General features: G+C 29.6%; 2 protein-coding genes across 2 annotated transcripts; both read left to right on the top strand.

The window, feature by feature from the left end:
• Window positions 1-10,483: 10,483 nt before the first annotated feature.
• LOC131172125 (uncharacterized) lies at window positions 10,484-12,920 on the top strand. Its single transcript, XM_058133078.1, has 6 exons — window positions 10,484-11,109; window positions 11,344-11,788; window positions 11,879-12,127; window positions 12,191-12,232; window positions 12,347-12,465; window positions 12,566-12,920. The coding sequence occupies exons 1-6, from the start codon at window positions 10,484-10,486 to the stop codon at window positions 12,918-12,920; spliced, it is 1,836 nt and encodes a 611-aa protein (XP_057989061.1).
• LOC110642155 (uncharacterized) lies at window positions 12,572-13,855 on the top strand. Its single transcript, XM_058133011.1, has 2 exons — window positions 12,572-13,086; window positions 13,173-13,855. The coding sequence occupies exons 1-2, from the start codon at window positions 12,949-12,951 to the stop codon at window positions 13,845-13,847; spliced, it is 813 nt and encodes a 270-aa protein (XP_057988994.1). The 5' UTR covers window positions 12,572-12,948; the 3' UTR covers window positions 13,848-13,855.
• The last annotated feature ends 2,912 nt before the right edge of the window (window positions 13,856-16,767 follow it).

The raw sequence follows: 16,767 nt of genomic DNA, 5'->3' as shown, positions 1-16,767 counted from the left end.
AACTAATAGGAATCAACAACACATCATGGACCAATGGGCATAGGTTAAGGGACCAATGGGCAAAAACTAACACAAAAACACTTTATCTTCCCCTCCATGATAGCCAGCCATTCATCCCATTTCTTCCTCCTTTCTTTTTTGCCTTTCAATAGCCAATTTCTCTCAAATTAGAAGAAGAGACACCAAGCAAAAACCCTAGAACATATCACTCTAAAAACCTAAGCAAAGGGAGCAAGAAGACTTGGTGATTCAAGCTTCAAGCTTTAAGAAATCAAATTTCTTTAAGGGTCTAGTGGAGACTTGGAGGAAGAGGGGCAGCAGTTACTCAAATAAGGTTAGTGCTATAACCTATATTTTTAATCATGTTTGAGTAGGGACTCCACTAAGGATAAGAAAGAAATACAAAGTAATGAAAATGATAGCTTGTGTGTGTATTGAAAGTTTGGAACTGCCAATGGGCTACAGGATTAGTCACATTTAAAAATTCATAACTTGAGCTAAGAATGTTGGATTGCTATGGTCTTTATGTCTATGTAAACTTTAATAAATGCCCTAAAGCTTCGTAGTTTAGTGCTAGACCTAATTCCCTTGTTAAGATAGTATTTGAAGGCAAAACTTTTTACTGCTTAAATCTGGAAACTGACTTGATAATTTCCAAAAGTAGGACAACTAATTTTAAAAATGTATATCTTGTGCTACAAAACTTGAAATAGGGTGATACTTTTGAAAGCTTAATGAATGTCCTAAAACTTTATATTTATGGCCGAGAATTGATTTTGCAGACTGCATAGTGATATTTTTACATTTCTTATTTGTAACATCCCTATTTGCATGGCCTGGTATATTTCACTATTCCGGTGACCGGTGTCGGTCCGAACAATTAAGAGAATTAGAACCACACTTAAGACAACTAGAGAAGCCATAAACACAAATAATTAGTAATTGCTAATTAGTTAAGTATGAATAAGAAAAACAGAACATAAGAAGTTAAATGAGCCGAGAGTCACAGCGATGGGTGACCTTCTCGGGAAGGATTACGAAGTCAATTTAAACTCAAATTTTGAACCATAAAATATGACTCTGCGGTCCTTAGGACTATTGCGAACCGACGATGGGCAATCTGGTCAATTGACCCCGAGAGTTGACTCCTGACCTAACTGTCAAATAAAATCGAAGAAAAGAAAATTTCAGAATCAAGAATTAAATTAAAGAACTAATTGAAAAATAAATAGAAAAAAAAAAAAAGTGAAAAAGGTGATGACATCATGCATGACCTCATGCATGATGCAATAAATATATAATTAATAAATTTAATTAATTTGATTTTTTTGTCTTCCATAAGATTAAAAGCATAAAGAAAAGAAGAAAAAAACAAACAAAAAATCATCTTCTTCCTTAACTTCCGTCTCTCTCTCTCTCTCACCCTCTCCCTCACAAAATACTCCATGAAAGCTCATTTTTGAGCATGAAGAAATCAAACTTTAGCCATAGAAATGGCAAACCCCTTAATTAAAACTTGTTTTGACAATTAAAAGAGGAGATTGAGCAAGAAAGAAAAAAGAAAAGAAAGAAGAAATTGGGCTATTGAACTTCAAAGTTGAGGTAAGCTATTTACTTTGGAATTTTGAGTTTAATACATGTGTTTATGATTGAATGAACTTGGAAATATGCTTAAATGAAAAGAAAATTTTTTTTGAGGGACCAAAGTTGAATTTCAGTCATCTAGGGTTTGATGGTGTATACATGTGTTTTGATTGAATTAGTAGAGTAGGTAAGCTTGAATGGGTTAAGGAAGCATGTTTATAGGTGTTTAACTAGCTAAATACAACAAATGGCATGAATTAGGGTTTTGGGCACCTAGGGTTTGGGAGGCAAAAATGTAAGAATTGGTCAAATGGTGTGTTTGACCTTGTTTGAGATGAAAAATGGTCATTTGTGACTAATTGAGATGTGTTGGAAGTGTTAGAAGTGAGTTTAAATTCGGACTAAAAATGGCCATGCTGCAGCCAGCAGGACTAAGGTCCCTTTGAGGGACCAAAACTAAAAATTTACAAGTCCAATTGGAATGAGACCAATTGAGAATGAAAATAGACACAAAATGGAACATTTTTTGTGTGGGAATCATGCCCAAAAAGTGACCAAAACCTAGTGAACAAATTGACCAAATCCGGATTTATGCAATCTGACCTGTACAAAAATGACCAAATGAATAATGTTTGTTCATTTGGCCATAACTTGGGCTAGGTAAGTCTAAATGACTTGAAATTTTACCAGTGGATAGCTGAGATATAGACCTAAAACTTTCATGAAGAATACAAACTCAAATTATACCCTTAATCAAGTCATTTGGCCACCCAAAATTGGTAACCTAAAACTGCCAGAACCAGTTTGGTGCCCAGAAATCTGGGTTAAGTCCAATCCGGCAGTCATGATTCAAATGGCTATAACTTGAGCTACAAAACTCCAAATGGAGTGATTCAAAAAGGAGAATAAAGTTAAGACAATAGGAAACATTTTCTATGCAGAAAGTTTTGCCAAATTCTAATAGAAAAATGACCAATGGAACAATGCAACTTAAGATACCAAAACTGAAAATTTGCAAATTTGCCTAAAAGACTTAGAATTTGAGTAAATAACCAAAACCAACAAATTTAGTAACCAAAATGTAGTATGTGGGTGAAGTTGGAATTCTCATACCTATTAAGCCTTAGAAAGTCAACAAATTGACTTGAATAGTGTCGTGAATAGTAACCCTGAAACACAAATTTTAAAGAACGTCAAGTTTAGCATATTAAAGCTAGATAAAAGTGAATTTAAATTTATTTTTGGATTTATGCTAAGTTATAATACTGAAATACTATGAAACTGTGTATTTCAGTGGAAAAGAATACTGGGAAGGAACCCAAAGTGTCGAGTCAAGGCCAAAATGTGACTCATATAAGGTTTGTGCACAACGTAGAATTTCTGTAAATTTTCTTCTACATATTGTTTTGAATAATTTGAAATATTGAATTGTGACATCATTGTAATGAAATATTTATTATACTTTTGATTTAAATTGTTGAAAATTATTTGTGTATATTTTAGATGGCATAAATGTTTAGTAAATTGTTAAGATAAGTTTTGAAACCACAGTGTCATGACCATATATTTGAACACCTCACTAGCATGACTAGTGGGGGTAATCAGTTTCGAATTTTAATTCCTTCTCTGGCTGAAGTGTTGAGGTGTGTGCTAGTAGAAGAAGAAAAAGAATGGGTTCCCATATATTTGAGCTAGCTAGCCTTGTGATGTGACTTCTCCTTAGCCTCTGGCTATTGAGATGATATTTGTTTCGAATGGCATGATATAACTGTGTGTTTTTATGAAATTTTTTTTGAGATTTTTGAAATGAAATTGTTTGGATTAAAATCTTATAAATCATGTTTTGAATTTATATTTCATGTTCAGTTTAATTTTTTGAATAAATATGATTTAAATTCTGCATAAAGATTATTTTAGTATGTTGTGCACCACTGAGTCCTAGTACTCAGTGATGGCTATTATTGCTATCGCAGATATAGAGACTAGAGGAGTAGTAGATTGAGCTACTGAGGATTGAGGAGCTACCTGCTTGAAGTTATCGGGTATATTTTATACCTTGATTGTAAAAATTTATTTTGATGTATGTAATGTATGTAAAGGTATGGACATGTAAAATTGGTCTTGAGCAGCTTGTATAAAGTTTGTAATAAATTTTAATTTGAATTTCTTTTAATATAAATTTTTGTAATGATGTTTATAAATTGTTTTATCTTAAATGAAATATGAATGGAAGTATTTTGTTTTAAATTGAATGAAATTGATTTATGGTATTTTGATGATTATTGAATATTGAAAATTGTGGATTTGAATTTTTGGAGATTGATAAATGGTGTAGAAATTGGTTGAGATGGTTGTGAAATTGATGAAGTTGTTGAGATAAATTATTGGAAGTGCTTTTTACAGGTATTTAAAGAACTGTTTTCTCAAAATACAGACGGCACTCTGTCAAAATTTTTATAAAATTTGCGAAAAAATAAAATGGGCCAAAAATTTTAACTAGTTTTTAACTTTAATTAAATGTTTTAATACCTATAAAAAAAAAGCTCACCACTTATAAAAAATAAGAAAATGATTTTAAAATCCCTTGTAGGATACTTAATAAGTTATTGGTAGGTGAAGTTCGGTAGTTCATTAAGTATTCTACGGAATCATGTTATGCCTTATAGAGGGGTAAAGTGTGACATTATTACTGCTCTGAATGTGATTGAAGACTGGAACAGGTTACACTTTTGTTCATAACTTGAAATGTAGACTTGATTTTGATGTGATTTAAATTAGAGATTTAAATAGATATATGAAAGTTGAATTCTAGAAAATATGGCAATAAAACTCTTTTTCTATGATTTTTTATAGAATTTTAAATTTACTGCACCTGTTTACCCGAATTGGCTGAAAAATGCAATTGTGTGATATTAATGATATTGTTTAGGAATGAGTTGGTAAAAAAGGAGAAATTGGTAACTATGTCTTGATTGAATAAATTATATATAATATTGATAGTGCGTATGTCCATTACAAGTCTAAAAATAGGTGACATGAGGAAAGTGACTAGTCAATAACTAAAATTGTACACAATAACTTGGCTTATGCCATGATGAGAATGCTTGGCTTATGCCATGATAAGGATACTTGACTTATGCCATGATGAAGATACTTGTCACTTGAGTTATCTAAACATTATAATTGGCCTAAGGAAATAAATGAAAAAGGGGTATGTGAAAAAAGTTATTCATGAAATGCTACGCACCTTAATTATAATTGTTATTAATTTGAACATTGCAAAAATTTATTTAATTAAAAGCTATGTCATGTCATGTTAAAATTGTGTTGGATTGCACATTGTACTAATGAAATAAAATTGTTAGAAATATGTTTCATGAGATTATGCATGATTTTCTCACATACATGTTGCATGACATAATATTATTAAGTTATAGCACCACTAAGCAAATTTGCTTAGCGGAGGGTTGTTTGAACTTTTCGTAGGTAATAGAAGTAAGGATAAAGAGTTGGCACGAGAGTGAAGACGAATGGATGACGTCATGTTCAAGACTTGAGAAGACACTATATTATTTTGTACACATTAGGAAATTACATTGTATTAGGCAATTATGTTATGAAATGTAATCCTTTAATATGCAACTATTTAAATTCTACAAACTACATGGATGTTGAAATAAGTCTTGCATTTTGTAAACGCTTTCATGTAACACCCTTCCTTTAGGTAGTCTCATATATTATACTGTTTCGGTGACTAATGTCTGTAGGACGAATTAAATGTCTGAAACCACACTTAAATTAAAATAAGAAGTCATAATTTAAAATAATAAAAATCAAGTAAGGTTGTAGAAAAACAAAAGAAGTAGAGTATAAATCATTTAAGCGTGCACAAATCCTGGCGATGGGTGACACCACTGGGAATTAACTATGGGTCTGGTTGCTACTCCAGTTCCCATAGGACCTTGTAAGATTTTTAAATTAAGCCCTAATTGAAGTATTATTGTGAGTTAATAAGTCAAGGAAATGAATAGAAACAAGTTCAAATAAGTAGATTAAAAACCAAAGCTAGGGACTTATCGGGTATTATGGCAAAGATAAATAGAAACCCGGTAAGAGTAAAATTTGGACCATTAAATTTAAAGGTCCAACATTGACAAAAAATGAAATTTATGAAGTTAATAAAGTGGATTTATTTAATTAATCAAGATTATGAAAATTAAACATAATTATATAAATAGTCAAACCTAATGATTATAGATTTAAAAATATTTACAAGTTTGCCGTTACCAATTATTTACAAGTTTGCCATTATGGGATAAAATAATATAAATATCAATTAAAAAGAGAAAAAGTCATCTTCTTACCATTTTCCATCCCTTGCCATCCACCATTCTTTCCCAATCCACCATTGAAGCTTGACCCCAAGCTTCCAAATCCAAGAATTTCCACACAATTGTCTTAGGAAATTGATAGAAAATCTTATATTAAGTCCTGATTTGGAGAAAGCAAGCAAGCATTCAAGAAAATTTGGAAGATTAAAGATGGAAGGAAATTCGGTTGGGAGACCAAGAAGAAGAAAACCAAGTTCTTGGTGAATTCACTACAACAAAAATGATTTATAGTAACATTTTTATAATAATATTTTTTGCAAATGTCCTTTAAAATTTTAAAAGTAACATTTAAATAACATTTGCAATAAATGTTATTAAATATTTTACCTGTTACAACATGTATTTAGAGTATAGTAATGTTTTTATGTTATATGACTATAGTGTAATTTTTTCTAACATTTTTTGTGACATTTATGAAAAATATTACTAAATTACTATTTATAGTATCATTTGTGAAATTGTCATCATATGTTATTTGACACATTAGTGAAACACATGAGTTCACTCCTAAATTTTATAAAAAAAATATCTTGAAAACTTGAACTTTTAAAGTGTCTCATGACATACCTCAACTCCTATAAATATTCAATGATACATCTTAGCTATTGTAAAGTGAAATTAAGATACTTTTCATTATATTGACATGATGGTCTGCTGACTAGGATCCAAAAGGAATCTTAATTCCATTTTATAAGAGTTCAAGAGTATTATGGGATTTTTAAAGAAGTTGAGATGTGTTATGTAATATTTTAAAAGTTTAGGATGCCACGATGTTTTCTTAATAAAATTCAGATATAAAATAGTGTACTCCACCTAACACATTTATATGAAATGTTACTAAAGCTTTACATATTATGACATATTAATAAATATCAATAAAAGAGGAAAAAGATGCAACACTTGTAAATATTATTATAGTTTACTTCTTGTTACGTCTATCTGTATAAAAGTTTTAAAAAATAAAAAGAAAATGTAATCAAGAAAGTAGGCTTTTTTTTATTATTACTTTTACACATCTTAAGTTTGAATAAAAGTTTTAATTTTTTTTTCTTTTGGTAGTTTAAAATTTTTTAAAGAAGATAAAAAATATTAAAGTTTAAATTTATAACCTCTCATATCACGAGATATGCATTCAATTATTAAAAATTTTAAAAAGGTATGAATTTAAAATATTGTATACTATCACTTAAACATGACCTGTTTATATTAAACATTAATTAAGTATAAAATAAATCATTTTAAATTATCAATTGATATTATATATTTTATTATTTTAATAAATCATTGAATTTAAAATAATATAATTTTTTCACAAAAAGATTATATAAATTAGAAATTAATTGAATATATTAAAATTAAATTAACAGATACATATTCAGGTAATATTCAAGTATGGTAACTAAATACGGAAAATTGTATATATTAAGAATGATTTTTTTTAATTAGTATTAGAGATGGTAAACGGATCGGCTTGAATGAATTTGAATTTGGGTCATTTGAATTCCAATTATTTTAAGTCATGTGTAATTTTATTTCTTTTATTTAATTTAAATATAATAATTTTTTTTTTAATTTAGGGAATTGGATAAGTAGGAACTCAAATATGAATTTATTAAGTAAGTGATATATAGGAATGACAATGAGAAAGATATCCACAATTATCTTACTCGAATCTATCATAAATCTAATTATTTTTAATCGAAAAATATTAGAGTCCATCTAATTTTATATATTTTAATTAATAATATATATAAAAAATATTATTTATTAATTATTTATATAAACAACTTTGATAATAGATATTCAATATATAAACATGAATCCTCATTAGTATTATTCATCAAACTCTAACTCCTTCATATTAGGATTCGGTCAAACTGGATATCCATAAATACTAGAATTATTCATTTTTAGTAATATTCTTTTAACTATTGGACTAAATGAGACTAGGTTAAATAAAATAAATTTTATTATCACGAAAATTTAGAGTTATATTTAGATTAAATATGAGGATTTGAAAGTATTTGAAGAAAAAAGATTAATTTTTATTAAAAATTAAATTTTATTAATTTAATACTCGAATGGAAATTCGAGTTAATTAGAATACCTAAAATAATTAGGTACAGTTATTTGAATTCAATTGAATTTTAACTTTATTTCTTAATTTTTTATTTTATTGAATATTTTACACTAAAGTGCAACGTTAATTTTTATTTTTCTTGCATTAAAATAAGTTTATAAGTAAATCACTGTTTGCATTTTATTTTTTTTCAATTATGAATTTTTTTTGAAAATAAAAAAATTAAATATAAATATAAAAAGGAGGAATAAAATAAAAACTGAGAAGAAGGGCATATTAATTTTAATTAAATATAGTATAGCTTTTAAAGAAAAAAAATATATATATACTATAGAAACCTGAACCTACCAAAAGTCAAATTTATATTAAAATGATATTATCCTACCTGTGGACGTAAAACCGCTGGCTGGGTTACTTTACTTTTCATCAAACTTTTTCCTTGCAAAAAAGTTTCTTCTGCGTGCTCTCCAAGCGAAATCACAAAATCAAAAAACAAGATTCAAGCTAAAGAGATAATAGAGTGATCGTTTATCACCTGTAAGTTACTTTTTCCTTTTATATTTTTTAATCAATCAACTCTTTTTGTAGTTGTCTTCTCTAATTTTTTTATTTTATTTTATACTATTAATTTTTTCAAACCCAGCTTTTAATCTGATCTAAGAAATTTGCATATAACAACAAGTAATACTTAACAAAAATTCATTCCTTAAACTTTGTTTTTCATACTTTTCCTTTACATCAAGGAACTAAAGGCATGCATGTAAAGGAAATAATATTATGGGATTTTGGAGTTAAGAATTATAGCTAAAGCCACCATCATCTGAATAATTCTACATGTTTAATTATGTTTTATTAAGTGGGCATGCGCTGTGTAGTTTTGATTTAGATTTTACAGTATAATTAATGGGCTATAAATAGTTTGAGTTGTTCAAAGATGGAAAAGAGGCTTTCCATAGATATGTCTATATTAGCCTCATTCTTTTTACATTAAAAGAATGTAAAGGTGGAGATTAGGGAAATGCATAATGGCAAGAAATTTTTGGGACACATCAAATGAGGACCATTTACTCTCTGTATTTGTCAAGCATCAGAAGGACGCAGTTAAGCTTAGCAGAAAAGTTTTTAGCAGAAAAGTTTAAAACAACAGATCAAATCCTCTAATATCTATCCATTTGTTGAATTTGTGGGTCAAAATATTTTTAGTTGTTTGACAATTTGTAACCCATCACTAAGCTTGAGGAATCAGCCATTCATTTTGTGAGAGGGTTGTAATTAATTTTGAGTGGGTAGGTTGTGTACAATTTTGTCTAATGATTGTTTTTGTAAGGTTCAATCGACGTATAGAAACATTATTCACTTTTGAAAGTTAAGGTTAAATCATGTGGTGTTGCACATAATAAAGTCAGTGATAGAAAACTCTGTAAAAAGCTACTAAACTGGTGTAACTATTAGATTCTGGTGGAACAAGACAAATTAAAATTCTATAGGATTTTCATTTTTTTTTAATATGTATTGCACTTTTTAGTTACAAACTATTGAATTTTCACATCCCCTAGACCTTGGCTTATCTCAAAATAAGAGGCTAATACCAATTTCAAAATGCAATGATAAATGTCTGTGAGCAAACTATAAAATTGAGTCAGCCCAGCGCTTGATGTTATGAATCTGCAACACATTTGATGTGATTTGGTGCATAATTAGTTAATCACATGGACTCTTGCATTTTCTTTCCATATCAACCCATTGAAATTGTTATGCTCCTATTGATCATGTTTTAAAGATATTCATATTATCTATTAATTTATTATTATTATTATTATTATTATTATTATTATTGTTATTAAATTGATATATTCTCTAATTTATTTGTATCAAATTGAAACTCGAACTCATATAATTGGAATCAAATTAGCACTCATTATTATTTTAACTGTACATCCTAAAACTTGCAAGTTCTTAAATCCTCATTTTTATTGCTTTCTTGCTAAAGCCATATGATCATTCAATAGAAGTTATGATTGATTTATATTGACTCCATTTAGTCTATCTAGTAATAAAATCGCATTATTTTTTGTTTTATGTGATACAAGCTTGCTCAAATGGATAAGTCATGGATACACGAGTTGAATAGATTAAGTACTAACTACTTGCAAGGAATACTAAATTTCCTACAATTTCCCTTAAATCTTCTAAAGATGGGAAGCTACCATGTCCATGTATAAAGTGTGTCAATGCACTCCGATTTGGCCAAGATGTTGTTATGGATCACTTAATAAAGCATGGGTTCTGCATGAGCTACATGCACTGGTATTGTCATGGTGAGTCCTTATCAACTACCATAGAAGGTGATCATTTTAATAATCTCAACTTAAATTATGGACAATCTAGCTCAGGTGTACAAGTCGGGATTCAACAATTTATAGAAGATATGGTAATTGGTCATGCAAACATTGGAGATAAAGGTTTCAATAGTGAAATGGTAGAGCACTTTGACTGTGGTAATGATCAAAACATTGAAATCGATGGAAAAGAGTTGAATAAGGAAGCTCAAAAGTTTTATGGATTTTTGAAAAAAACTAATGAAGTGCTTTTTGAGGGTAGCAAAAAACATAGCAAACTCTCATTTATTCTAGACTTGTTTCACAAGAAATGCTTGAATGGGTGGAGTAATAAATCTTTCAAAGATTTGCTTGGTACTTTGAGAGAAACATTACTAAACGGGGAAAAATTACCAAAGTCAAGTTATGAGGTTAAAAAACTCATTGGTGAGTTGGGTCTTGGTTATGATAAGATTCATGCTTGTCATAATAATTGTATGTTATTTTTGAAGCAAAATGTGAATGATCAAATATGTTCCATTTGTGGTGCTTCTAGATGGGTTACAAATGCAATGGATTTCGATGTTGGGTCATCTACAATGATGAGAAAGAAGAAAAAAAAGGCAAAAAAAGTGTTAAGGTGGTTTCCTTTAAAACCAAGACTCCAAAGATTGTTCATGTGTTCCAAAACTGCTTCTTTGATGCGATGGCATTCTGATGTGCGTAATGATGATGGGTATTTAAGACATCCAACTGATTCCATTGCTTGGAAAGAATTTGATAATTGATACAAGGAATTTTCTAAAGATCCATGTAATGTTCGACTTGGTTTAGCAAGTGATGGTTTTAATCCATTTCAAAATATGAGCATTGTGCATAGTACATGGCCAGTCATCTTAACTATTTATAATTTGCCTCCATGGTTATGTATGAAGCAATCTTCTTTCATATTATCTTTACTTATTCCTAGTCTGGAGTCACCTGGAGACAAAATTGATGTATTCATGCAGCATTTGATTGATGAGTTGAATGATTTATGGACTAATGGTCTAGATACTTATGATGCCCATGGCCACAATAAGTTTCAAATGCGTGTTGCTCTAATGTGGACCATTAATGATTTTCCTGCTTGTGGAATGTTATCAGGTTGGAATACTAAAAGCAAATTTGCTTGTCCTTCTTGTGGCTTTGACACTTGTTCAAAGTGGTTGGATAAAGGGGGGAAATATTGCTTTATGGGTCATCATCGATTTTTGCCTCCTAATCATCCATTTAGACATGACAAGCGCAATTTTGATGGTAAAGATGAATGGAGAAAAACACCAATTCGAACAACAGGATCTATTGGTTTGAAACAATTAGATGGTAAAGTGGTTATAAAGAATGCAAATGGTGAAGTTGTTAAGAAGGAAGAGGCATGGAACAAAAAAAACATATTTTTCACTTTGCCATATTGGGAGTTTAATTTGGTTTGACATAATCTTGATGTCATGCACATTGAGAAGAATGTGTGTGATAATATATTGGGAACCTTGTTGAACTTAGATGGGAAAACAAAGGATAATTTGATGGCACGTCAAGACCTCATGAACATGCGTATAAGAAAAGAGCTTCACCCAGTGGAACTTGACAATGGGAAGACATATTTACCTCCTGCCTGTTACTCAATGTCCCTTATGGAGAAGGATCATGTGCTTAAAGTGTTGAAAGAACTTAAAGTGCCAGATAGTTATTCCTCAAACATTTCAAGATGTGTAAAAGTAAAAAAGTGCAAAATAATAGGGCTTAAAAGTCATGATTGTCATGTTTTAATGCAGGATTTGTTGCCTATAGCCTTGAGGGGAACTTTACCAAAGAAAGTATGTCAACCAATAATTGATTTGTGTTATTATTTTCGAGAATTATGTTCTAAAGTTCTCATAACAAGTCGGCTTGATGAATTAGAATCACAAATATGCTTGACATTGTGTCAGCTTGAAAAGATTTTCCCACCATCATTCTTTACTATTATGGTACATTTAGTTATTCATTTAGCCACTGAAGCAAGATTAGCAGGACCAGTGCATTATCGATGGATGTATCCGATAGAGAGGTTTTTTCTTTTCTTTTTTTTTCCCCTTGATATCATTTGTCTTCCTTAATTTTTTACTATTTTGTGAAACTTTTGCTTAATCTTCATTAATGACATGCAGGTACTTGTTCATACTGAAGTCAAATGTGAGGAATAGAGCCCATCCTGAAGGTTCAATTGCTGAGTGGTATATAGCAAATGAATCTATAACATATTATTCTAGATACTTTGGAGGTGTTGAAACAAATTTTAATCAATCATTAAGGAATGATGATGAAATTGATCTGCCCCCACCACAAAATGCTCCTTTGCTTATTGTACCAGGTCGTCCAATTGGAAAAGTATTTGATGCAATTCTTGATGACCAAACACGTATGCAAGCACATCGATATGTTCTATACAATTGTGATTCCATCACTCCATTCATTGAGTATGCATTAAAAACTTTGATTTGTTTATTTATATTTGATTTGTGATATATTTTTAATAACATTTTGATATATTATGGTAAATTTTCTTAACAGGGAGCATCAAAACATAATTAAAAGACAAAATTGTAGTAAAAATCGTAATCGTGGAGCTTCTGAAACAGAGTTAGAAATACTTCATAATTCAACATTTATTAGTTGGTTCTGCTCTCATGTAAGTATATTGTTGAATCTTACTTTTTAATCGATAAGAAGTGATGGCAATTATATTTATGGTATGAATAAATTAATTGCTTACAGGTTGATAGATTATCAGAGTTAAATAGTCCACAAGTCACTAACCATGTTAAATGGTTAAGTCAAGGACCAAATTTTGTTGCAAAAAGATATAAAGGGTACATCATCAACGGGATAAGGTTCCACACTAAAGAAAGGGAGGGTAAGAGGAAGACACAAAATAGTGGTGTTATGGTCATGGCAAAAGCATCAAGTTCTGAAGAAGAGATTGTTTATTATGGTGTGATAAATGATATAATTGAGCTGAATTATTATGAAATGTTTAAAGTTGTGTTATTTAAATGTGATTGGGTTGATGTAGAGTGGGGAAAAGGGATAAGAAAAGATGAACTTGGTTTCACACTTGTGAACTTATCAAAGCTAATCCATACTAGAGTGCATTTACATGATGAACCATTTGTTTTTGTATCACAAATGCAAAAAGTTTTTTATGTTCAAGATGCATTACAATCTGATTGGAATGTTGTTGTTAGAACAAAATCTCATGACTTGTATGAAATGGGAGAGGAGCTTTCATTAGAGTCAAATTTTGGGCTTTCTATAAATGGTGGTGATATCATTGGATCTAGCAATGCAGAATTTGAAGAAGATAATTGGACCAGGAATGATATTGATGACATAATTGTTGATATAGAGGAGGGAGCTAAAAAAGTTGATGATGCATTAGAAGAAGAATAATGCATCACTTTCTAGTAAGTTGTTTTTATATTAGTTTTAAAAGTGAAGTTTTTTTAGATATTTTATTGTTAAATAGATTATAAACATGCAGACTAATTTTAATCTTAATGTGCTATAGATGTGTGCTCATTGAGGGTCTGAATGACATTCTTGCTACTTGTAATTGTTTTATCAATGAGGATAATAATGGCATCAATTTTGACTAAATAAGGTACATCAAGATGATTTTTTTTTTCTTTTTTGCTAATATTCTGTTATGATTTGGAGTTTTGTAAATTGGTTTTATTTATAGTTGTAACACCCCTCACCCAACTGCAGTGTAGCCGAGCAAGGCGTGCTACAATCGGTGCCGAAGCACCCTAACTTGCTTTATTTTTTTTTTAATAATTTTGAATTCGTTTGATTTAATATCAATTATTTTTCGACGGAGAAACCAGTAGAGTTTCCCCTATTTTATTATCGTTTGGCGTATTTCAATATTCACCTGTTTGAAATTCAATAATATTTCCAAAATAAAATCTTATCCATCCTAAATATAATTATCTCATCCATACATTTTAATTTCATAATCATTTCCATACATTTCCATTCATACTCAATTCATATGTAAACATTCTCAAATTACATAAGTAAAATTTTCAAATTTCCTTAATTTACATAATTTACAAAATAATTATAAAATTTCATAATTTACATGACATATAAATTAATTACATATGAAAAAGCTAATTAATTAATTTACATTGCATTCCTATTAATTACCTGTTCACAATATACATTACAATATAATATCTAAGTATTTTATATAAAATATAAAATATAATCTATATGGGCCCTATCTACATGCATTGCTGAGGAGGTGACAACCTTGAATACTTCAAACACTTCTGCAGATCAGAACTTCAAAATCTCTGTTTAATATTTTTATCTGGTATTTACCTTCAGTACCTGCGCGAGGAAACAATTCCATCGTGCTAAGCATTGCTGCTTAGTGGTGCAATAATATAACAAGGAAATAATATACAAATAAAGATAGAAATAAAACATAATTCAAATAATTAAGATTTATTTATACTTCACATATGGTTTCTAAAATTTAATATGTTTTATCCTAATTTAGTCTTCTTTGAAAGTGTTTATTTTGCCAATGTACAGTAATAATGTACATAGAAAAAAGTGATCTATAAATAATAAATTTATGCTTATATTATTATGTAAGTCACATTTGCAATATTTATGTATGTTATAATTTTCTTTGCTAATCTTTTAGCATTTTCTCAATACTTTCTAGGTTGTCTCAGATTATTTCATAATAAGTAAATTTTAATTTCAGTCTAGTTCATTTCGATTCTTTCTAATAAATAACTATTCTAATTTATTTTAGGTCATCTTACTCTTTTATTTAATTTCTAATATTTTTAATTACTAATATTCTTAACTTATTTCATTAAATTTCACTGCCCAAGTAACCTATGATAGGCTAACTAAACTGGATAACGGGTCATTGGCACTGGACACCGCGATGCCTCGGGCCGTCATACCATGGGACGCAGAACGTCAACCACGTATGTAGTCAGTATGGCTAAAAAGCCATGATAACACATAATTGGGCATTAAGCCATGAGTGCGGGCATAAAGCCATGAATGCGGGCATAAAGCCATGAATACAAGTATAAATCCTTTCGCAGTACTGCTAAAACAATACCCTATTGGGCATGCCAAACTATCCAATCTGACACACATATCTAGGCAATACAAGGGCACATAATATCATTAAATATTAATATATTATGTTTTATGACTTTATTATTTCATGATAAATTTCATAATTTATACATTCATCATAATATTCATACATTCCTTACATCATTCATATTGATTACAATTCACAACAATGGTGTTCATATACCATTGTACTAAAAACATTTTTCCTTTCTCTTATAAAGAAAACTAATGTTCTATTCATATTTTCATGTGATTCATTTATTCATTACAATATTTATATGAATTCATAACTCATACAAGGTGTTATTATCTTATTTGTAATGGAAACATAAATCCTAATGTAAACCTCATCCCATTTATACTCAACAATCCATCTAGGTTAATGTCATTTCATATTCAAGTGGTATTACTTATGTTTTATTAGACCTACTAGTAATGGAAATAAATCTTAACTATTTACTCACATAAGTTAAATGTTCATTAAGCCATTTAGGTGAATTACTATTTCTATTCCAAATAATCCATGAATGTTTCATGGATTCCAAATTTCATACCTTAATTTCCTCTACCAATTTAGTTATTATACTTTGTGTCTTTGTATTACTATTCACATTACTATTCACTCAAATTGTTGACTTTTTAATACATAATAAATTTATTGAACCTAAGTTCTCCAAGATACCACATTGTGCATTCAAATTTTATTGATATTGGTTGCCAATACCATTTCTAAGCTTAATGTTAATTGGGTAAAATTTTCAGTTTTCATGCTTTATTTTTACTGTTCCATTGGTCATTTTTTCAGTGAGAATTTGGCAAAATGATCAACATGAAAGTTGTTCCTTATTTTGTATAGTTGAATTTCTTTTTTTGAATCACTCTATTTGGAGTTTTTTAGCTCAAGTTATGGTCATTTTACCATAACTGGCCGGAGTGACCTGTACCCAGATTTTCTGGGCAATTTGGTTCTGCTAGATTTGGTGACCTAAGTTTGGTTGGCAATTTGACTAAGTTATGGTCAGAATTTGGATTTGTGTTCTTCATGAAAGTTGTTGGTCTATATCTCAGCTTATAGCTGGTAAAATTTCAGGTCAATTGGACCTTTCTACACTGAGTTATGGCCAAATGACCAAATACTGTTCATTTGGTCATTTTGCCCAGGTAGACTGCAGGTCACCCAGATTAGGGCAAACTT

The sequence above is a fragment of the Hevea brasiliensis genome, chromosome 13 (genome assembly GCF_030052815.1).
Source record: "Hevea brasiliensis isolate MT/VB/25A 57/8 chromosome 13, ASM3005281v1, whole genome shotgun sequence".
NCBI classification, from domain to species: Eukaryota; Viridiplantae; Streptophyta; class Magnoliopsida; order Malpighiales; family Euphorbiaceae; genus Hevea; species Hevea brasiliensis.
The sequence above is the reverse complement of the archived record's forward strand: the minus strand, read 5'-3'. Positions and strand labels throughout refer to the sequence as shown.

What these genes read in the sequence shown, in the direction of transcription:
- LOC131172125 (XM_058133078.1), top strand. Translation starts at nt 10,484, where the DNA reads ATGGTAATTGGTCATGCAAACATTGGAGATAAAGGTTTCAATAGTGAA. An exon ending in CCTCAAACATTTCAAGATGT is followed by an intron (nt 12,128 to 12,190) that starts GTAAAAGTAAAA and finishes GTTTTAATGCAG; the next exon opens with GATTTGTTGCCTATAGCCTT. An exon ending in TGGATGTATCCGATAGAGAG is followed by an intron (nt 12,466 to 12,565) that starts GTTTTTTCTTTT and finishes AATGACATGCAG; the next exon opens with GTACTTGTTCATACTGAAGT.
- LOC110642155 (XM_058133011.1), top strand. Translation starts at nt 12,949, where the DNA reads ATGGTAAATTTTCTTAACAGGGAGCATCAAAACATAATTAAAAGACAA. An exon ending in TTAGTTGGTTCTGCTCTCAT is followed by an intron (nt 13,087 to 13,172) that starts GTAAGTATATTG and finishes AATTGCTTACAG; the next exon opens with GTTGATAGATTATCAGAGTT.